This window comes from Mustela putorius, unplaced genomic scaffold (assembly GCF_011764305.1).
Source record: "Mustela putorius furo isolate JIRA1106 unplaced genomic scaffold, ASM1176430v1.1 tig00537227_pilon_pilon_pilon, whole genome shotgun sequence".
Lineage (NCBI taxonomy): Eukaryota > Metazoa > Chordata > Mammalia > Carnivora > Mustelidae > Mustela > Mustela putorius.
Window position 1 is genome coordinate 38,433,130 of NW_025422368.1, and position 23,632 is coordinate 38,456,761.

The 23,632-nt window shown below is 42.0% G+C and overlaps 1 protein-coding gene across 3 annotated transcripts in view; it reads right to left on the reverse strand.

The window, feature by feature from the left end:
- The window catches only part of KLRG1 (killer cell lectin like receptor G1), a 371,299-nt gene that overhangs the window by 18,965 nt on the left and 328,702 nt on the right, over window positions 1–23,632 (reverse strand). For 2 of the 3 annotated variants that reach the window (XM_045073431.1, XM_045073427.1), the window contains exons 8-9: window positions 22,852–22,952; window positions 22,393–22,492 (exon numbers count right to left, since the gene is read on the reverse strand). In XM_045073431.1, coding sequence (XP_044929366.1) covers window positions 22,393–22,492; window positions 22,852–22,952 — 201 coding nt within the window. Of the gene's footprint in view, window positions 1–1,415; window positions 1,464–22,392; window positions 22,493–22,851; window positions 22,953–23,632 lie in introns of those variants that run through there. The other variant, XM_045073428.1, reaches the window with a different exon arrangement.

Genomic DNA, 23,632 nt, shown 5'->3' on the forward strand with positions numbered 1-23,632 from the left:
CTTTTATATCTCTCGAGAAGGTTTTCTCTCATATCTTCCATGCTTTTTTTGAGCCTGGCTAGAACCTTGAGAATTGTCATTCTGAACTCTAGATCTGGCATATTACCAATGTCTGTATTGATTAGGTCCCTAGCCTTCGATACTGCCTCTTGTTCTTTTTTTTGTGTTGAATTCTTCCGTCTTGTCATTTTGTCCAGATAAGAGTATATGAAGGAGCAAGTAAAATACTAAAAGGGTGGCAACAACCCCAGGAAAATATGCTTTAACCAAATTAGAAGAGATCCCAAATCGTGAGGGGGAAGAAAGGGGATAAAAAGAGGTTTAAAAAGGAATAAAGAAAAAAAAAAGAAAATAAGATAATTTAAAAAAAGAAAACAAATAAGAAAATTATAAAAAAGAAAAAGTATTTATATTGGATAAACTAGTTAAAAAACGTTAAAAAAGAAAAAGGTAAAAGTTAAAAAAAATTTACCAGAAGGCGAGAAAAAAAAATGAAAAAGAAAAACATTAAATTAACTGCAAGACTAAAAAAAATCAGTGTAAAAGCCATGAGTTCCGTGCTTTGCTTTCTCCTCCTCTGGAATTCTGCTGCTCTCCTTGGTATTGAAACCGCACTCCTTGGTAGGTGAGCTTGGTCTCAGCTGGATTTCTTGTTGATCTTCTGGGGGAGGGGCCTGTTGTAGTGATTCTCAAGTGTCTTTGCCCCAGGCGGAATTACACCGCCCTTACCAGGGGCCGGGGTGAGTAATCCACTCCGGTTTGCTTCCAGGGGCTTTTGTTCCCTGAGCGCTTTCCGTAGAGTTCCGGAGGACGGGAATACAAGTGGCGGCCTCCTGGTCTCCGGCCTGGTGGAGCCGAGAGTCCGGGGCCCCACTCCTCAGTGCGCCCTCAGAGAACAGCGCCCAGTTACTCCCGTCTGCCTGACCTCTGGCCGCGCTCCGAGCTCACCAAGCCTGCAACTGGTTCAAGGTAACACTGAGCTGGGAGCTTACTGTCGGCTCTGTCTCTGTAGCCGGCTTTCCTGTTCCAATACCCGCAAGCTCTGCGACCCTCAGACACCCCCGATCCTTCTGTGATCCTGCGGGACCTGAGGCCACGCTGACCCCGTGTGGGCTTCGCCCCGGTTTAGCCTCTGGGGTGATGTCCCTCAGCGGAACAGACTTTTAAAAGTCCGGATTTTGTGCTCTGTTGCTCCGCAGCTTGCCGGGAGCCGGCCCCTCCCCCCAGGGTCTATCTTCCTGTCGCTTTGGATTCACTTCTCCGCCGGTCCTACTTTTCAGAAAGTGGTTTTCTGTTTCCAGAATTGCTGTTCTTCTTCTCTTCGATCTGCCGATGGATTTTCAGGTGTTTGCAATCTTTAGATAAGCTATCTAGCTGATCTCGGCTAGCTGAAGTAGTCTCAGCCTGCTACTTCTCCGCCATCTTTACTCCTCCTCCTAATTTGCTTTTCTTTTTCAAGTTTCCTAAGGTGGAAGCATACATTATCAATTTTAGATGTTTTTCTTTTTTCTAACACACGCGTTCAGTGCTATAAAATTCTGTCAAAGCACTGCAAGGATAGAAAAGGCCTGGGGAGTTAGCACTGTGTCTGTGACAGTGAGGGTTTTGTGCTAGATATTGAAATTACATAATTTCAATATAGGATTATGAGCCATTCTAAAAGATAACAAGAGGGGTGCCTGTGTTTCTTTTTTTTTCTAACACACGCGTTCAGTGCTATAAAATTCTGTCAAAGCACTGCAAGGATAGAAAAGGCCTGGGGAGTTAGCACTGTGTCTGTGACAGTGAGGGTTTTGTGCTAGATATTGAAATTACATAATTTCAATATAGGATTATGAGCCATTCTAAAAGATAACAAGAGGGGTGCCTGAGTTGCTCAGTGGTTTGGGCCTCTGCCTTTGCCTCGGGTCATGATCCCGGGGTCCTGGGATCAAACCCCGCATCAGGCTCTCTGCTCACCGGGGAGCCTGCTTCCTCCTCTCTCTCTGCCTGCCTCTCTGCCTACTTGTGATCTCTCTGTCAAATAAATAAATAAAATCTTTGACAAAAAAAGGATAGCAAGATTTAGCTCTTTATTCTACCACACTGCTTTTTCTCCTACCTTACTAATAGTTTAATTTCCTATAATTCAGTGTCACCTTTTATTAAGCATATGACATGTCTCTGTTTTAGTCTCCTATGTTCTTTTTTCATTATAGAAACTTCTACTCCTGAAATTTCCATGTTTCCTTGCTACTGAATGCTAGCATTTTTTCTTTCTTACTAACTTGCTATCATTTTTGGACTAGTGTTCAAAACTAGCAACAACCTGAATACAATGTACATGCAGTCTTGCTAATCAAATGATCCTAGATCTTGATCTTTAAAATGTACAGGAACAATGGGAATGCCTGGCCACAAATAAACTATTCATATCTGAGATCTGTCTAGAATCAAGGTAATAAGAAAATATTTTTTCCACAAGTGATTGAAAATATTCTACCCTTGATTGGCCACCAAAAACAGACAAACAAGATACGTGAAGGGGTATCTTTAATTAAGTATCTTCTTTTTTGTTTGTTTGTTTTTTAATTTTTAAATTTTTTTAATAAACATATAATGTGTTTTTATCCCCAGGGGTACAGTAATTAAGTATCTTCTAAAATGACCTTGGGCTAAGTGCTTTAGCAACTATCATTATCACTGCCATCCTTGGCTTTGACAGCAAGAGGGTTTAATTGCCCATTGTGTAATGAGATGATTACATATCAGTTTTTTAAAGTAAAGAAACAGAGGAAAAAGGTAGTAGAATAGGAAAAAGTGTTCTAATGTTTAAAAGCATGGGGTGCCTGGGTGGCTCAGTGGGTTAAACCTCTGTGTTTGGCTCAGGGTCCTGGGATCAAACCCCACATCAGGCTCTCTGCTCAACAGGGAGCCTGCTGCTTCTCCCTCTCTCTCTCTGCCTGCCTCTCTGCCTACCTGTAATCTCTGTCTGTAAAATAAATAAATAAAATCCTGAAAAAAAAAAAAGAATTTAAGAATTTAAAGCAAAAGCAAAAGCATAATATTACACATGTGCAGAGGTAAGACCGCGTTGTCAGTTCTCTGTTTCTATGCCCACAAACTGATGCCTGATAAGTGAAATCCAATCTAAATCAACATGTCAGTCTTATAACCAATTCAAAAATTTCCCCTGCTGTTCTCTTGGTTCTGATCCTTGTTTCCGAAGACCAGCAGTGCAGAGGTGAGGCAGTCCTCCAGTCTCGGGATACAGGGGACTGGAAGAAAAGGCAAAGTCCTTCTCGTTGGTACTGAGGTTACCGGGTGGTAATTCTGTGTGGAAGTTATCTGTGATGGTTAGCTGATGTGTCAGCCCGACTAGGCAACAGTCCCCAGTTATTTAATTAAAACATTAATCTTAGATGTTGCTATAGGGTATTTTAGAGAGATAATTAAAGTTTATAACCAATTGACTTTAAGTAAGAGAGGTGATAGATAATCCTGGTGGGCTTGATTCAATCAGTTCAAAGGCCTGAAGAGCAGACTTGACACTTCTCAGATGAAGAAACCACCCCAGTGGACCCCAGCTTCAGCCCTGCGGAGAAGTTCTAGCCTGCCTTTCCCCGCAGCCTGCCCTATGGATTTTGGACTTGCCAAGTCAGCTGCACGGTTGCACAAACCAATTCCTTGCAATAATCTCTTCATGTAAACCTACTGGTTCTGTTTCTCTTGTAGGATTGGATATAATACCAATACTAGTTATCCTTCACAGGACCTTCTATAGGTTTTAGCAGTTCCTATATGCAGAGAGATACACTCTTGAGGAATTTCTGCCCGGCATCATTCCATGATACAGGTGATATGCTCTCTAGAAGGCCTCTTAGAGCCTCTTACGGCTTTATCTTAGCTCTCAACTTATGGTGAAACACTCCACAAGACTTCTTCCTTCTGGAGTCCCTTTGGCTGGCAGGACATCCTGTTGGATAAAGCCCTTTGTAGGTGACTCAAATCCCATTACCTTCTTCCACTTCCTCTGTGCTCAGGGAGCTCATATAGGCACTCAACAAACAGTGAAACTGCAGCTTGTGTCCCCGCCAGCTCTTCTTCCTTACCTCATCTTTAGGGGCAATCTCTACAAATTTTTCTACAACCATCAGACCTCTTGAAAGCAGCATTCAGAGAGAAGTTTCTATGCCCTCCAAAGTAGGGAACTTGGGTCAAGTTCTTCTAAGCCCTCTCTTGTTCTCCAGGCAGCCTCAAATCTACAAGTTTCCAGGGCTGAGCAACACAGAACCAGGGAGTTTGACTCTGTTTCCACCTCCAGGAAGAAGCCCCGCTCTGTCCCAGCTGCCCTCTAGTTTTTCCTCTCACTTGGCTTGGTTGTGGGAGCACAGATACCCCAGCCATCTCTCCATCTACAAACTGTTGCAAAGGGCTTACCTGAAATCAGTCTTTAATTTACCCTAATGAACTCTTAGTAATTGTCCCTAAACCCAGTATGGGGTCGGTCTAAGGACTCCCTTTAGAACATAGGACTTCTTGTCACCTACTACTCCCAGCGTTAGCTTTCAGCCAAAATTTCAAGATCATAGGATGAGATCTTTCTCTAATATTCTACGGCTCTCATCACTAAGTGTTTGCACTCTCAGGAAAAGCTATTATTCATAGGTAAGCTTCTATGTAGAATTTTGTATCTTTATAGAGCATCCCAGGCTGTTCCAGACTTTCAAGAATGTTTTCCACTTGCAGCTGTTTCTGAGTCTAGGGATATTTGATGAGCTCATGAGTCAGTGACTATCTGTCCCACCATACAGTGGCTCTTAAAGCCTCCTGGATGAATCTTCAAACGCATAATCGTTGACTCATCCATGTCTCACTGGCAGATGCACCAATTTTCCATGCTTCTTGTCACAACCATGCCGATCAGTTAGTTCTGATCCTTCCGTAATTCTGCATTTCATTAGAAGTCAATTGTCTAACTAATTAAGTTGTCTAACTAATTTGATCTTAGAATGGAGAATGAAAGAATTCAAATGCTATGAAACCCAGAACTGATTAAAAAACTATAAATTTGTGGGGCTCCTGGGTGGCTCAGTGGGTTAAAGCATCTGCCTTTGGCTCAGGACATGATCTCAGGGTCCTGGGATCAAACCCCAAATCGGGTTCTCTGCTCAGCAGGGAGCCTGCTTCCCCCCCCTTCTCTCTCTCTCTGCCTGCCTCTCTGCCTACTTTTGATCTCAGTCTGTAAAATAAATAAATAAATCTAAAAAATAAGTAAATAAAAAATTTATAAATTTGAGACATAAAAATCCCAAATTTCTAACCAGGAAAAAAATCCCATCATATATAAGAAAAAAAGTGACCAACTATGACAAAATATTTTCAATTTTTATCACACTCAAAAGGCTAATTTATTTAGTATATAAAGAACATTTTTTCTTACCAATTACTGAGGAAAAGCTCGCTCATCCAAAGCTTTTTTAAAGACTTTATTTTTTAATTTTAGAACCCATGAGGGGGAAGGAGAGGTACAGGTAGAGGGAGAAGCAGACTCCCTACTGAGCAGGGAGCCCGATGTGGGACTCAATCTGTGACTCGATCCCAGGACCCCAAGATAATGACCTGAGCCTAAGGGAGACACTTAACCAACTGAGCCACCCAGGTATCCCCCTCATCCATTTTCTTTTTAAAGGATAAAGGTTGTGTCAGTTCACAGAAAAGGAAATGGACCTTAAGCATGTGAAAAGATGCTCTCTATAGTTCTTAATAAGAGAAATACAAATTAAAGCCATAATGGAAAAATATTTTTTACCTTTCTAATTAGCAAAGATCAAAACGTTTGATGAAAAAATGCATGGTGAAGAAATTCTTATACATTGCTGGTGGAAAGACAAATCTGCAGATTTACACAGAGCAATTTGGCAGGTCTACAAACACTCAAAAAGCATGTAGTTATGCCTATATGAAATATAGTCATTGCAGCTTTGTTTGTAAAGACAAAATAGGAAATGATCTAAAACTTCCATTAATAGAAGACTAGGTTAGAGGTGCCTAGAAGACTAGCTTGGGGATGCCTTCGGCTCAAGTCATGATCCCAGGGTCCTGGGGGCAGGCTCCCTGCTCAGCAGGGATCCTGCTTCTCCCTCTCCCTCTGCCACTCCTCCTGCTTGTGCTCTCTTGCTCTCTCCCTCAAATAAATAAAAGATATTTTAAAAATAGAAGACTAGCTAAATAGTTATATCCATAAAATAGAATTCTATCCAACCATTAAAAAGAAAGAAGCAGCTCTTATGAGTATAATCATAAAAAGATACAAGATAGGGGTGCCTGGGTGGCTCAGTGGGTTAAAACCTCTGGCTTCAGCTCTGCTCATGGTCTCAGGGTCCTGGGATGGAGCCCTGCATCGTATTCTCTGCTCCTCGGGGAGCCTGCTTCCCCCTCTCTCTCTCTGCCTGCCTCTCTGTCCTACTTGTGATCTCTCCCAATCTGTCAAATAAATAAATAAATAAAGTCTTTTTAAAGAAAGATATGAGATAGATTGTTAATGGGTAAATGAGTTAATGAGTAAAGTTCAGAGCAGCACGTGTACTATGCTATAGTTCAGATGTGTGTGTGTGTGTGTGTGTGTGTGCGCGCACACTCATGTAAGTAAATGCTGTGTATGAAAAGATTATATCTGGAAAGGAACACGAAAAGGAATAAAACTGAGTGAGTCCGCAATCAGAGGTGGGAACAGACTGTTTTCATAGACACATCCCTTTGTCGCTTTTGCATTTTAAACTATGAACATACACATTGGCAAAACATAGTAAGTAATAATTTCAAAGTAACACATAAAAAGAATCACAGACTTGACAGGAGTTTTGAAGGCACTACACAGTGGATGTCATAGAGACCAAGAGATTGGCTATTTCAGATGGAATGAACTTATAGGATGGATAAACCTACACTGGGAGAAGTTAAGCATTTTGCCTCAAGTCGCACAGTAATTATTTTTAAAAGGATTCAAATACAGGTTTGTCTTATTAACTCCAGCACTGGTGTACTTCCCAATATGTTCCCACAGCTCCCAGGTAGGGACAAAGTATTGTCTAAAAATATACATATAACATACGGCCATACAAAGAACCAGTGTAACTAATAGGTTTCAGGAGAGTGTTTGAGCATTGTATACCAATCACAATAAGCAGCAATTAGATGTTATTAGTCACATAGGGTCTCGCAGTAAGGAATACCTAAGGAAAAAAAAAAAAAAAAAACAGAAAAAACTGGGTGCCTGGGTGGCTTAGTTGGGTAGGCGCCTGCCTTCAGCTCAGGTCATGATCCTGGGGTCCCAGAATGGAGTCCTGCACTGGGCTCTCTGCTCAGCAGGGAGTCTGCTTCTCCCTCTGGCCCTCCACCATCTCATGCTCTTTCTCTCTCTCTCTCTTAAATAAACAAATACTTAAGAAAAATAAAAATAAAATAATATTAAAAAAAAAAAAACAGAAAGAACTAAGGGGAAAAAAAAAAAAAAAAAAAACCTTCTCCTGGTTTTGACCAGGGAATCTACAGAACACATTCTACCAGCCTGTGGAGAGACAGCACATACATAACAGCTGTTTTGGGGCCTCGCTGGTAAGAGCAGAACAGGCCACAACAGAACTTTTAGCCCAGAAAGGCCACCACCTTCGTCTCGGCATCCATTAGGAATCTGGAGGGAAGTCACTAACTCTGTAGTCATGTGACCAAGTGCGTCGCAATTTTAAAATGAGGGAGGATCTGTTCTGAGGGGGTGGGCGGGGAGAAGAAGAAAATGCAACATTTGATAGTGGATTCTTAAAACAGGGAGTGGTGGGGGTAGAGGGGAGAGGAAAAGGTACACTAAGCAATATCAAGCACCACGAGGCAAAGGACCATCGTCTAAACTTGCATTCCCACTGGAGCCAAACCAAACTAAGCCTCCAGCTGGGAAGAGCTGTGCAGAAACCCGGAGTCTGGGTGAACAAGAGCACCATGGAGCTCGAGGACCTCTTCACCCCTCATGGGCATTCGAGCTTGACGATTTTGTTGGAGGATAAAGACTGGTGGCTTTTTGTCCATTATTTTTGTTGTTTGGGCAAAAGATAAAAACATTCTCATTTTATAAGGTCTATTCTACAGAAAGAAAGCAAAGGTAAGGTGATACATTTAATCATTTCAATACCAATAGATATTTGAGTCGTTTGTAATTTTTCCCATTGGAGAAATGTAATAACGTTCTTTGTACATAAATATTGGCGCAGGCATACAAACATCCCTTTCGAATCCATGGCGGGCATTACCAGCTTACTGACCAGGTTGCAAGCAGGAAGACTGATCTGGTGTGAGGCACCATCAGTGTCCTGTCTGAGTCGGCAGGAAATGCTCACGCCTATCCTGGGTACCTGTGCCCACTCTTGTCCCAGTCCTGATCTGGGCCTCCCTGATCAGCCACCCTCTTACTGCTCCTCCAGGCAAATCCCCTACCCCTCGGGTGTGCCCACTGAACTCCAGTCACGCTGAAAACAGGTTACATTATACTATTCACCTGTGTGCAGAATGTTCCCAAATTTCTTTATCTTAACTGGCCACAACAGTTTTTTTTTTTCATTTTGTTTTTAAAGATTTTATTTATTTATTTGAGATACACAGAATGAGAGGAGAAAAAGAGAGAGAGCACTAACAGAGTGAGAAGGACAAGCAGATGCCCTGCTGAACAAGGAGCTCGATGTGGGACTCGATCCCAGGACCCTGGGATCATAACCTGAGCTAAAGGCAGATACTTAAAGACTGAGCCACCCAGGTGTCCCATTAGGAAAAAATTTGGAAAATGTATGCATAATCCCAGGTAGGGGATTCAAAGTAGAAAACCAGACTCCGTAACTTGGGGGAGGGGTGGTAGTAGAGAATGAGAGATTTGACCTTATTAAAACTTAAAATACATGAATGGAAAAAAATCTCCATGACATTAAAAAAACACACAAATAATAGAAAGAAAACATCTGTAACACATATAACTAACAAAAATTTATTCCAAGTATACACAGTGCCTACAGATCAGTAAGAAAGGAAAAAACCAAAAACGCTGAGAGAATAAATAGTCAAGAAATATGTATGAAAAGGTAATTCAAAGGAAATACAAATTACAAATAAACTTGAGAAGATGCTCAAAGATATTAGCAGCTAGAAAAACCCAAACTCTAACGGCGATGTAACATTCCTCCTCCTCCCCTCATACACAACACAAGAAAAAGAGTAAGACTGATGATAATAAGCCAAATTTAAAACTTTGAAAACATCTGGAGCTGAGAAGAAGGGAGGGCCAGTGTTCTTATCCACTGCTAGTGGAAGTAAAATGGTTTCAGCCTTACAATCTTTTAGTATCATTTAAATTTTTAATTTGGCATACATTTTGGCCCAGGACTCTCACTTTTAGGAATCTGTTATAGAGAAATAGGATATATGTACAACAATGTTCACTGCAGTATTTCTGTCATCTCCTGTACTATTGATGAGGGAGCAGAAGGCAAGTTGAGAACAAAGCTCAAGCTGACACCCCGCAAACCCTCCACAACTCCTCAGGCACTCCTGGCTGTTCTAAACCTAAGGGAAGGAGGGGGATGCCGGGGGGATGGTTAACTAACAGAGATCACAGTCCAACAAGACAGGAGTCTCCCTCAATTTACAAATGTCTTAGTGTTTACAAGAAAAAAAGCATTCTTATCAATAACATAACTTCCAGAAGGAAACTGTCTTTTTTTTTTTTTTAAGATTTTATGTATTTGACAGAGAGAGAGAGAGACATCACAAGCAGGCAGAGAGGAGGGGGTGGGAGGGGGGCAGGCTCCCTGCTGAGCAGAGAGCCTGATGTGGTGGCTCCATCCCCGGAACCTGAGATCATGACCTGAGCTGAAGGCAGAGGCTTAACCCACTGAGCCATCCAGGCGCCCCGGAAGGAAACTGTCTTAATGTTAATGCTTAACTAGAGGGAAAAACTACCTTAACTGTGCAGTGACAAGGGCCCCAGTATCTTGTAGGTCCTCCTTAGCAAATAAAAGTTATTTTGATAACCTCCCTTTTCCTAAATCCCCCACCTACCAAGTATATAACCAGTCACGCCTCAGAGCCCCAGGGCAGCAGCTTTTTCTGCCCACGAGTCCTGTCCCCATGCTTTAATGAAATCACCTTTTTGCACCAAAGATGGCTCAAGAATTCTTTTTTGGTCGTCTCCTCTGGACCTCACCTACATTCCTAAAGTACATCCCTGTCACTCCCAAATCTTTTCCCATCCAGTACGTTCCTCACTCCAGGATTCCCTATTCTTTGGGTTTCTTATCTTCTTCTGGCTACTTCTATTTCCTTGAAAACTCCCTGCAAAATCCCCACCCCCCATCATTCCCACCACTTGACTTCTCTGTTATTACAACTAGTCTGACGGGGGCTGCAGCCAATAATCAGGCAGTAGTGCAGGCTGAAATCACCAAACATGTGTGGCCTCCTGCCTCACCTGAGCTCTCAGTGCTGGCCTGCAGTGCTGGGTCTCTAGGCAGAGATCTGTTTTCCCTGTGCAGAAATTCCACAATTCTGCCTTCTGTAGATCCCAAACCTATCACTTTCTCCTTCATTCTTAGCATATAAACTTGTCCTTTATTTCACTGAAAAAAATAGAGTTCACCAGGCAAGAACAGTACATTTTCTTTTCTATCACTTAAACAAACAAATCAGAATCTTCCCCCATCATTCCCCCTTCCATAGGAAAAGAGACACTCTTTCCACACAAAATTATTTCTTCCATTTGAGCATTGGGTCACCCAGTCATCCTCTGCCCCAAGGATCCTGGTCTTGCATAAATATATTTTTTAAAGATTTTATTTATTTATTTGACAGACAGATCACAAGTAGGCAGAGAGGCAGGCAGGCAGAGAGGAGAGAGGAGGAAGCAGGCTCCCTAGCTGAACAGAGAGCCCTATGTGGGGCTCGATCCTAGGATCCTGGGATCATGACCTGAGCTGAAGGCAGAGGCTTTAACCCACTGAGCCACCCATGCGCCCCATGGTCTTGCATAAATTTTTAATCTCTCTCTTTCAACTAAGTTGAAAGCTATAAACTCGAGCTACTCTTTCTTCTCTATATGTAAAAATGTATTGGTGCAACATACAGCCTTTATTTAGATGTTATCATTTTCCTTTCTGCTGTAAGAAAAGTTCTTAAAAACTTCTTAAAAGATATATCTAAACTCATTTTTTTCCATTCCCTTACCCCCGTTTCACATCTTTCACATGCTAATAAAGCATGATGAACAATGACCTCCATATTGTCAATTTCATTGAATATTCTTCTGTCATTATGCTACTTTACATCTCTTTAGCATGTTATATTGATGAATGCTCCCTCCACCTTGAAAGCTTCCCTTAGCTTTTATCACATTTCTTTCGTATTTTCTGCTATGTGCTAAGAGCTTTCTCCCCTACCCTTTATTTCCTTCCTCATCTCATTACTAATATGGAAACAAAGACTTTATTATCATCAAGATTTTGCTTTGAGAGAGAATTATTAGCAAAGATCATTGCGAACTTTGCCTTATAGATTTCTTCCAATGTGAAGAACTTTCTTAAAAAAAAAAAAAAACTCATAAGAGAGTAGAGCCAGGCGTGAAAATTCATGATCATAAGGAGCAAGTGGCTCACTTCAGCCTTACCAGAGGAGAGGAGGGTAGAGAGCAACAGGTACTTAACCTCATACATTGCTGGAGAGTTTAAATTAGTAGGCTCATTTGAACAAAGTATCCATTGACCCAGTAATTCATCCTGATATATTCATACATTTACAAAATAACACAGGAATAGAATATTTATCTAAAATATACAGTAAAATATCATAGGACCTAGAACAACTAAAACAATTTTGAAAAAGAAAAACAAAGTTGGAGGATCACACCACTTAATTTCAAGACATATGATAAAATTACAGTGGTATAGAAATGAACTGACAGACACATTAATAAATGGCACAAAAGATAAAATGCAGAAATAGGCCAATATAATCATTGATCTTCAACAAAGGTATCAAAGGAGCTTAATGACAAATGGTAGTTATTTCAATAAAAAGCACTGGCACAATTAGGTTTAGATAAAAAGAAGAAAAAAGAGACCTCCACCCATACCTCACACCATATGTAAAAGTTGGATCAAAACAGATCACAGGCCTCAATGCAAAAGCTAAAACTGTAAAATTTCTGGAAGAAACATAAAGGCAATCTTTGAGAACATGGACTAGGAAAAGATTTCTTAGGTAACATACAAACACCACAAACTATAATACAAAGATTGATAACACAGACTTCATAAAAATTTTAAAATTCTATTCTTTGAAACTCATTATTAAGAGGATGAAAAGACAAACCACAGCCTGGGAGAAAATATTTACAAAGTGTATATCTGGTAAGAACTTGTATCCAGAATATTGAGCACTCTGAAAACTCAGCAGCAAGAAAACAAATAAAGAAGCAAAATATTTGAACAATTATTTCACTAAAGAAAAATATGTGGATGGCAATTAACCTTATGAAAAGTTGCTCAACACCACTAATCTTTAAGGAAATGGTCATTAAAACCACAACTAAATACCACTGAGTACCTACTAGAATGGCTAAAAACGAAAAGAATGCTGATACCCAGGATCACTGAGGATGTGAAGGAACTAGAATTCCCATACACTGCTGGCTGGAATATAAAATGGTACAAAGACTTTGAAAAAAAGGTTTACAGGTTCTTAAAAAGTTCAACGTATACCTACCATTTGATCCAGCCATTCCACCTCCTACATATTGTATCAAGAGAAAAGGAAGACTACGTCCATACTAAGATTTGTACCCAAATGTTCAGAACAGCTTTATTTTTAATAGCTCCAAACTGAAACTTCCAAAATGTCAATCAGCAAGTGAATGAAGAAACAAATTATGACACATCCATATTGTCGGAGGCAGGCCCCTGGCCAGGGTGGCCTCCGCCATTAAAAGATGGCGCCTGGCGAGTTGCCAGGTTAGGGTTGCCTCCTGCGACTAAGCGGAATGCCCAAAGAGGAAGTAAACAGCATTGGTTGCTAGCGAAGTTGTTCGTTTAGGTGCGCAGCCTGATTCGCTCCCTCCTGTACCCTGCTCGCTGATTGGTCATGTAAGCATATATAAGTGTGTAGACTTGCAGAAATAAAAAGAGGAAGATGCATCTGAACTGGGGCTTCTTGTCATCCTTGCGGGTCGAGGGCGATAAATGGCGCCGGCACCCGGGAACTAAATAAAGGAATCTTGCAAGGTAATCCGCAGGAAAGCGGGGAGTAAAGGTCCGCAGGTAAGCGGGGACGTTAGTCACGTTCAAAAGTGGGAATTCCGCGGTAAAGCGGGGAGTAAAGGTCGACTGAAGTACATGTGTGTAAAAGGTTAATGTGTTAGTGTCGTTAACGTCCGCGTCTATTGTCTGTGTGTTCATAATGGGATCTGAAGTATCTAAAGTGCGGTTGGAAGGGTCTTTAAAAGACCTGCTGAAAGCCAATGGAACTTCACTAAAAGCAAAAACTGCTCGGGCCTTTTTGAATACAGTGGAAAAGGTGGCTCCATGGTTCCTAGATGAAGGCTTGCTAAAACATACCTCAATGGGACCGCTTAGGGGAGGATTTGAAGAAACAGGACAATAAAACGCCTTTGCCACCCGGGGACTCTGACAATATGGACCTTAGTCTGGGGATGCCTGGTGGGGCCTAAACCCAAATGTGAATCAGCTCTGCAAGAGGGAGCAGAGGCATTGGAGGAAGTGAAAGAGGAGCGGTCTTCTTGTGCCTCAGAGGGGGTAGTTCTAGTGAAGAGAAAGAGGAAATGTCAGGGGTGGAGTTAGACCATAAAATGCACTCCCAAGTTTGAACAGTTGAAACTGTCAACTCCAGCGACACCTAGTGCCCCTCCGCAGTATAATCCTATGGCATGCCAAGGAGCTTGTAGCTGCTGTGCCACATGTGGTAGTGGCAGGTTTTCAAGCTGGAGAGATCATGACCTGACCTCTGCCTTTCCGGTTTTAGAGGACCAAAACAACCAGCGGTATCATCAGCCTCTTGATTTTAAACTAGTTAAGCAATTAAAGGAAGCAGTCATGCAGTATGGCCCTCAGGCAGCCTTTACGGTCTCTTTGTTGGAGACCATAGCGGGAATGAAATTAGTCCCTGAAGACTGGGGTAACCTAGCCTGCGCAACCTTGTCAGGAGGGCAATATCTAGTATGGAAAACAGCCTGGCAAGAATACTCACAGGACACTGCCCGCCGTAATGCAGCAGCTGGAAATCCTCAGTGGGACCTAGAAATGTTAATGGGAATGGGACCGGACATGGGAAAGCAGGCCCAAATACAATACAACCCTGCAGTGTATCTGCAAATAGCCGCAGCGGCCACTAAAGCATGAACAACAATTCAAGGCAGTGGGGATTTACAGGGTCAGCTGTCTAAGGTAATACAAGGACCAAATGAAGCATATGCTGATTTTGTAGCGAGGCTGATGCAAACAGCTGGTCGAATATTTGGGGAGGTAGAGGCAGCCATGCCATTGATAAAACAGCTGGCGTATGAGCAAGCTAATAAATGGTGTAAAGAAGCCAAAGACTTGAGTGCATATATTAAAGTTTGCAGGGATATAAATGACAGTGTTATTCAAGGGCAGGTTACGGCTGCACCAATCACTCAAGGTTTACAGGGATTACAGGGAGCTCAACAATATAAACATAGGGGTACTCCTGGAGTTTGCTATTACTGCAAGAAGCCAGGACACCTGTAGGAGCTATGGTTACCAAAGAAGAGAGTTGGACCTTCCTATTTCAAAGCTCCTCTCCCCAAGAAACCGAGCTGCTCACAGTGATAAAACATTCAAACATTTCAAATGTTTCATCAAGAACCCTTCAACCTTTTATCAGATAGTAGATATGTGGTGCAAGCTGTCTCTATCATTGAAAGTGTGGGTTCTATTAATGCCAGGTCTACTATCTCTGAGGCATTACAAGAAATCCAAACATTAGTTTGGGACAGGAAGGCTCCATTTTATAATGGCCACATACGAGCTCATACAACCTTACCAGGCCCCTGATAAAAGGTAATTAATTGGTTAGCAGACTCCTTAACCAGAGGAGAATTTGTCTTTGCCATTGAGGACCCTGTGCAACAGGCGAGACATTATCATAATCTGTTCCATGTGAATGCTTTAACCCTTCACCTCACATTTAACATAACAAAAGCACAGGCAAGGGACATAGTAGTCTCCTGCAGAAATAGCGTGACCTTACTACCTGCACCGTCCTTGGGGGTTAATCCTAAGGGTTTGTTACCTAATCATATATGGCAAATGGATGTCACACATGTTTCAGAATTTGAAAAGTTAAAATATGTTCATGTCTCTGTAGATACCTGCTCTGGAATAATTTTCGCCTCAGTGCATACGGGGGGCGGGGGAGGGGGGGCATCCAGAGATGTTATCGTCCATTGCCTACAGGCTTTCGCAGCATGGGGAAAGCCACGCCAGTTAAAGACAGATAATGGCCCAGCCTACACCTCACAACCCTTTAAAGCCTTCCTACAACAACTTGACATTCACTTGATACATGGAATACCCTATAACCCACAAGGACAGAGTGTTATGGAGCGCGCGCATCTTACAATAAAAAATGCGCTTTATAAACAAAAAGGGGGGATAGGGGACACCTTCAGGCCCCCTAAAGATAAGCTCAACACCATTCTCTTTATTTTGAACTTTTTAACATTGGATAAAATGGGTAAATCAGCTGCAGACAGACATGCAAATAATGCTGCTGCTCCCCCTAAGCCTTTAGTACTTTGGAAGGACATCCTCACAGGAAAGTGGAATGGACCAGATCCAGTGTTAGTATGGAGTAGGGGGTCTGTATGTGTTTTTCCACAGGAAAAGGAGGCTACAATTTGGATCCCAGAGCGGCTGGTGCGTGCAGCCTTGCCTCTGAACACCAGTCATGATGCTGAAGATGCTGATGATAACTCTGGGGATGCTACACCTCCTGAAGCGGACTCAAGCCAGAGAACTGTGAGCAGTGGTTAAAGCATGGCCATATCCTTTACCAGTGACTAACTCTTCTCTCATATTCCCTCCTCTCTTTACTACCAACTCTCCTATAGGGCTACCCACTGTTCACATATCTACAGACATTGCAGAGGTGACTAATATTACTGTCTCCCTGTCCAGCACTCTCTGCTTTGTGTTGTATCTCAATACATCAGTCCGCACCCTGGACTGTATTCGCCTGAGCAATCAGACCCTGGGGCAACCTTTTCACCATTCCTCAAACATAGGTAACATTACTGTGATCCAGGGTTTGGCCCCTGTGAAACCTATTAATGCCTCGGGGCCATATCAACCTTTTAAGTTGCCCCGGTGCACCAATAATAGGGTATGGCCACCGGAGTGGTCTGGATGTCAGAGTACCTCGTGCTCAGTCTACCCATGTTCCTATCCCAGTTTCCATTCCAGAGGACAAGTTACCGGTGGTGCTATCCAGAAAGAAGAGAGATTTTGGTATCACAGCTGCCATTGTGACAGCATTGGCTGTATCTACAGCAGCTGCCACGGCAGCAGCAGTCTCGCTTGCTACAACTATACTCACTGCGGAAGCTGTGAACACCCTTGCAGAAGGAACGGTGGCTGCCCTTCAAACACAGACTCAGATCAATGCACATTTGCAAGCAGGAATCCTGATAGTCAACCAGAGAGTGGATTTGGTTCAAGAACAAGTGGACATATTGGGGGCCCTATTGGGACTGGGATATATAGCACCCTTCCTGGCAATTTGTGTAACTCCCATAGCCTATACTAATATGAGTGACTTACAGAATGTCTCCTGACAGCTCTCCCAATACTTGCGGGGGAATTGGTCCGCAGAATTCCAAAACTATACTCAGCACCTGCTACTAGGCATAACAAGGATAAATACCAGAGTTGAGTTTGCAAACCTCCCATAATCAAAACATTGCAAGATGTGTTAACCTTCATGAAACAATGGGCTAGCATAATTGGTCTGCTGATAATCCTTGTAGTGGGCTTGATTCTGCTAGTAAGGAAACTGCAAATTTGGAGGTGATAGCTACATAGGCAACAGCAAGCCATGGTGCATGCCTTGTTAGCCATCGAGGCTGGTACATCCCCCCAAGTGTGGCTAAGTATGCTGGATCAGTAGTCAACAACGGGTAAGATTGGTGGGGGAAATATACCAACCTAAGACAGGATGCAGATCATTGATATCTGCCGTCTGGTGACAGGTAAGGATATTCCCCGCCACTGACAACCTAAGACAGGCATGATCCCTGCCATAAAAGAAAAAAGGGGAAGATATTGGAGGCAGGCCCCTGGCCAGGGCGGCCTCCACCATTAAAAGATGGCGCCTGGCTAGTTGCCAGGTTAGGGTTGCCTCATGAGACTAAGCGGAACACCCAAAGAGGAAGTAAACAGCATTGGTTGCTAGCGAAGTTGTTCGTTTAGGTGCGCAGCCTGATTCGCTCCCTCCTGTACCCTGCTCGCTGATTGGTCATGTAAGCGTATATAAGTGTGTAGACTTGTGGAAATAAAAGGAGAGAAGATACATCTGAACTGGGGCTTCTTGTCGTCCTTGCGGGTCGAGGGCGATACCATATAATGGAATATTAGCAATAAAAAAGGGTAAACCATTGATACAACACCAGGAATGAATCTCAAAATAATTATTCTGAGTGAAAGAACACTGAAAAAGAAGAGTGCATATTTAATGACTCTGTAAAACTCTATGTACTGTAAAACTCTAGAAGACATAATCTAATCTATAGTGACATAAAGTAGATCAGGGTTTCCTGAGGACAGGAGAGTGTTGGGTGACAGGGACAAGAGAGAAGGAGTAATTACAAAATGCATGAGGAAGCTTTTCGGGATAGTTTGCTGTTTTCACCATCTTGATTATGGTGACATTTTCATGGAGATAGATAAATAGAGATAGATATACGTCAAAACTTACCAAATTTTACTCTTGAAATATATTCAGATTATTGTGTGTCAACTATATCTCAATAAAACTATTTTTTTAAGATTCTATTTATTTGGACAGTGCACACACATGAACAGGGGGAAGAGGCAGAAGGAGAGAGAGAATCCTAAGCAGACTCCCTGCTCAGCACAGAGCTGCCTTCACACTCCATCCCATGACCTGAGATCATGAGCCACAACCAGGAGCTGGACACAACCACCTGAGCCAACCATGCACCCCCTTACTGAAACTATTTTTAAAGGAGTTCATAACAAAAGACACTGTCACAGTAATCCAGGTGAACAACAACAGAGGTTTGGAATGGAACTAAAAGTGGAAATGGAGGAGCACCTTGGTGGCTGCTAGGTGTCTCAACTGACAATTTTGGTTGAGGTCATGATCTCATGGGTCATGAGATGGAGCCCAGGTTGGTCAGCGGGAGTCTGCTTAAAAGTCTCTTCCCTCTGCCCCCTTCTCCAACTCAAACTAGTGTGCATACTTTCTCGCTCTCTAATAAATAAATAAATCTTTTTTTTTAAAAGGTAGAAATGGAGGGGCACCTGGGTGGCTCAGTAAAGCCTCTGCCTTCGGCTCAAGTCATGATCTCAGGGTCCTGGGATCAAGTCCCCCATCGGGCTCTCTGCTCAGTGGGGAGCCTGTTTCCCCTTCTCTCTTTCTGCCTGCCTTTCTGCCTACTTGTGATCTCTCGCTCGCTCGCTCGCTCTTTGTCAAATAAACAAATAAAATCTTTTTTTCAAAAGTAGAAATGGAAAGAAGAGACGAGATTTAGAATATACTTCGCTGGTGGCAATGATAAAATTTGTTGATGTAGAAAAATGAAATCAGGAAGCTCTTCAGTTTGGAATATGAACAACTTAAGGTCATTTCCTAAGATGGGGAAGACTTTGGAGTAGGGATATAGAAGAGAATATCTACCCCATCACTGTTTGGGCTAGTGGGGAAATGGGGGTAACTAGGTGTCCATCATCAAGAGAATGAATACATGAAATGGAGATAATGCAGCAGCTAGAAGGATGAATTACATGTACCTCGTGCAACATGAATAGAACTCAAAAACACGTTCATGGAAAAAGTAAAATAATAAAATATATAGAATAATTTAACTAAATATGAAACAAATAAAGAATAGTACATATTTTATAAAGATACAAACAAGCTCAAGGACTATATCAAACATCAAAGTATGTTTGTGAAAGTGGGGATATGGGGGCAAGGGGAAAGGTAAATGGACTGCAAGAGAGGCATATATGACTGATGAAGATGGTGACCCATGACCTTAGGAATCTGATTAACTCTAATCACTATAAACTTTAAAACATGGATGAAAGAAATTGCAAACAACACAAACCAATGGAAAGATATCCCATGCTCACAGATTGGAAAAATAAATATTGGGGGCTTCTGGCTGGCATCATCAGTACAGCATGTGACTCTTGATCTCAGGAATGGTAAGTTTGAACCCCACACTGGATATAGAGATTACTTAAAAATAATAAAAAATCTTTTAAAAAAAGAATATTATTAAAAATGTCTACACTACCCAAAGCAGTATATAAATTTAATGCAATCCCTATCAAAACACCAACAGATTTTTCAAAGAACTAGAACAAACAATCCTAAAATTTGTATGGAACCACAAAAGACCTCAACTAGCCAAAGCAGTCTTGAAAAAAAAAAAAAACAAAAAAACAACTGGAGGTATCACAATTCGAGATTTCAAGAATCCCTACAAAGCTGTAGTAATCCAAACAGTACAGTACTAGCACAAAACAGACATATGAATCAATGGAATGGAAATGAACATCCAGAAATAAGCCCACAGTTATATGGTCAACAAATCTTTGACAAAGGAGGCAGGAATATGCAAGAGAGAAAGACAATGGTAGTCGAGCTAGGGCTAAGCATTTATTTCCTTCCAGGACTTTCTAGTTCTTAAGTTTTATGCTTGTATTTGATTATAGATGTCAGTGACATTTCATGGTTTCAAAGTCCTTGATGCTCTGAGAAGTGTAGAGTCTAGTGAAAATTACACTGCCATAAAAGAAATGTGTTTTGGGGGCACCTGGGTGGCTCAGTGGGTTAAAGTCTCTGCCTTCAGCTCAGGTCCTGATCTCAGGGTCCTAGGATCAAGCCCCGCATCAGGCTCTCTGCTCAGCAGGGAGCCTGCTTCCCCGCCATTCTGCCTGCCTCTCTGCCTACTTGTGATCCCTCTCTGTCAAATAAATAAATAAAATCTTTAAAAAAAAATGTGTTTTGTTTTTTTGTTTCTTTTTTTTAAAAGTTGTGCTCTTATTGGTTCTACACTACCTAGAATACAGTTGCTTTGTGACAGTCCAACTGGATGTAGCACCCTCCTTGTATTTAGCAAGGGTAAGCCTGGGTCTCTTACTACTTGATATGTTTGCATTAGTTAAGAGAGAAACTTGGTAGCTTGGTAGCTCAGTTAGAGGGGAGGGGAAATCTGCTGCTAGATGGGTCTGAACTGAGCCATACTCGTCTGGGTAAGAGTTGAGAAACAACCTCTGTACATTAAAAAAAAAAAAAAAAACAATTAGTCAAACATCACATAGTAGGCAGCTATTAAATTATTTAAAAAGTTAATTTATGGGGGTGCTTGGGTGGCTCAGTGGGTTAAAGCCACTGCCTTCAGCTTGGGCCATGATCTCGGGTCCTGGGATTGAGCCCCACATCAGGCTCTCTGCTTAGCGGGGAGCCTGCTTCCTCCTTTCTCTCTCTCTATCTCTCTCTGCCTGCCTCCCCGTCTACTTGTGATCTCTCTCTATCAAATAAATAAATAAAATCTTTTTTTAAAAAAAAAGAAATTGTAATCTAGCATCATCAACAGTACAGTACAGAATGATGGTCCCCTCAGTATTCCTGCCCACGTCTTTTTTTTTTTTTTAAAGATTTTATTTATTTATTTGAGAGAGAGAGCATGAGTGTGGAGAAGGGCAGAGAGAGAAGCAGACTCCCCGTGGAGCTGGGAGCCCGATGCAGGACTTGATCCCCAGACTCCGAGATCATGAACTGAGCCGAAGGCAGTTGTCCAACCAACTGAGCCACCCAGGCGTCCCAACTGCCCACGTCTTTTAAACAGCACCTTCCCTCCCTATCTATCTCCAAACCCTACTTTTTTTTAAATATTTTATTTATTTATCAGAGAGAGAGTGAGAGTGAGAGTGAGTGAGCACAAGCAAGGGAGCAGCAGGCAGAGGGAGAAGCAGGCTGCACACCGAGCAGGGAGCCCGATGTGGGACTCCATCCCAGGACCCTGGGATCATGACCTGAGCCGAAGGCAGTCACTTAACCGACTGAGCCACCCAGGCGTCCCTCTCCAAACCCTACTTAAGAGAAATAACCAAGTTTTTCTCATTGTTGAGGCATTCATGCCTAAAATAATTTGGGAATCAAGCACATAAATGGCTTCTGTAAACTTTCCTCAGATTGACCACTATGTGAAATTAACCTGCAAATCACACATCCACAACATGGAAAATATATGGTCATATATCAGTTTATTCAACCACATCTATGCACGCCTATAAAAATTAAATTCAGCCAAGGCCATGTCTTTAAGTGGTGAAGAGCTGAGAAACAGAAAGCACCACCCTGTTCTCATCCTCTTTCTACAACTTAGGTTCTCACTATTAGCATTATCCTTTAGAATATAGCTTTCTCCGTGAAGGGCCACCATTAGGATAAAAATATATTATGAGGAATCAGTAACATGCCAACTTCCTAGCACACATCAAAAACACCTAAAACACATGAGCAATAGTATATACCTGCGCAGAGTTCATCAGTTCAGACCATAACATTGAGGAAAGGCACACTTTTTTTTTTTTTTTTTTTTTTTTTTTTTTTTATGACGGACAGAGATCACAGTAGGCAGAGAAGCAGGCAGATAGAGAGGAAGTGAAGCAGAGAGCCCAATGTGGGACTCGATCCCAGGACCCTGAGATCATGACTCGAGCTGAAGGCAGCAGCTTAAGCCACTGAAGCAACCAGGTGCCTCAAAGGTACACTTTTGACAGAAATGGTGGGAATGGGGGTGAAGGAGGCAGCATCAGTCACTACAGTGAGAAGTACTACAAAAAACTTATATTTCCCAAATGATCCTAGATCTGATCTTTAAATTGTTAGGATAATATCTAAATGTTCTCAAGGAGAGTCCAGCAACAAACCTTCAGTTCCCAGGGAAGCTGCACTAATCTTACATCAAATGCTATGTCCTAGAAGGTTCATCATTCACCAAATAAATGCTCAGGGTCATCTGAGCACCCAGAGGCCTGCTCCCTCGTGTGAGGGAGCCTTACCACAGATCTGACCCCCTCAAAGTCTGACCTTCTTACAGATCCACGGTAAAAGAGCTTCACAGCTAGCAGCTTGGAGATGGTGCTGGTTGATGGCTCCACACTTCTGGATCAAGCTGTTTGAAACAATGCTGTAAGAAATCAGGAAAGTCAATCATTTAAGGTAACATGAGAGCAAAGGAGCTGCAGGCATGGAAGAGATAAAAACTGAGCAGTTCTTTCTCCCTATTCAGGCCCCGCTTCTCTCAGCATCCAGAACATTAGCCTCTCTTTTTTTCATTGGGGTTTTTTGTTTTTTGGGGTTTTGGGTTTTGTTTTTGTTTTTTGGGGTTTTTTTGGCTCTTATCCACCATTCATTTCCTCTCCTGTTCTCGAGTTCCTTTCCTTACCCTTTCCTCTCCCCACCATCTATTGACCTTGACCTATTTCCCCATCACATACTTTCTCTTCTCCTTTTCTCTTTTTTCCCCATTTTTTTGAACCCCCTTACCTTGAGATTTTTAGGGGTGACCCATCTTCCCACCTCCAGCCAGATTTGTTCCTCAGACCAATCCAATAAAAATCATTTTTGAGGAACCGTAGAAGCAGGCTCTAGGGAGAGATTGAAGATGATGGAAAAAGGTAAGAAAATGTAGAAAACTAAAGAAGAGATTCAGTGTCATGATTGATAATTATTCTTTACACCCCCTCTCGTTACCATTATTATGGACTGAATATTTCTCCCCAAAATTCATATATTGAAGCTCTAATTAATAACATGATGGTACCTAGGCATATGGCCTTTGGAAGGTTATTAGTTTTAGACAAGATCATGAGGCCCTCACTAATGATGAGATTAGTGTCCTTGTAAGAAGAAGAGTTCCCAGCGCACTCTCCCTCTGTCAGGAAAGGACACAATTATAGGGCAACTGTCTGCAAGCCACAAACAAGATCCTCACCAGAGACGGAACCCATCAACATTTTGATCTTAGACTTCTCAGCCTCCAGAACTGTGAGACATCAATGTCTATGGCTTAAGCCACCCAGTGATACTCTGGTTAGCAGTTCAAGCTGATTAAAAACCACCACCTAGTCCAAAAATAACTAATCTCTCTTTTAAACTTTAATTCTAGAGTTACACACGGCAGAGTGCAACATTTCCTATAATTCAACTTTATGTGTATAATTGCATTCTATAGCATGAAAGACAAGATAAATATTATACTCTGCCTTCCACTGTAACTTCCTCCTTGGTTAGATGAAGTACTTAATCGGTATTCAAATAACTTTTA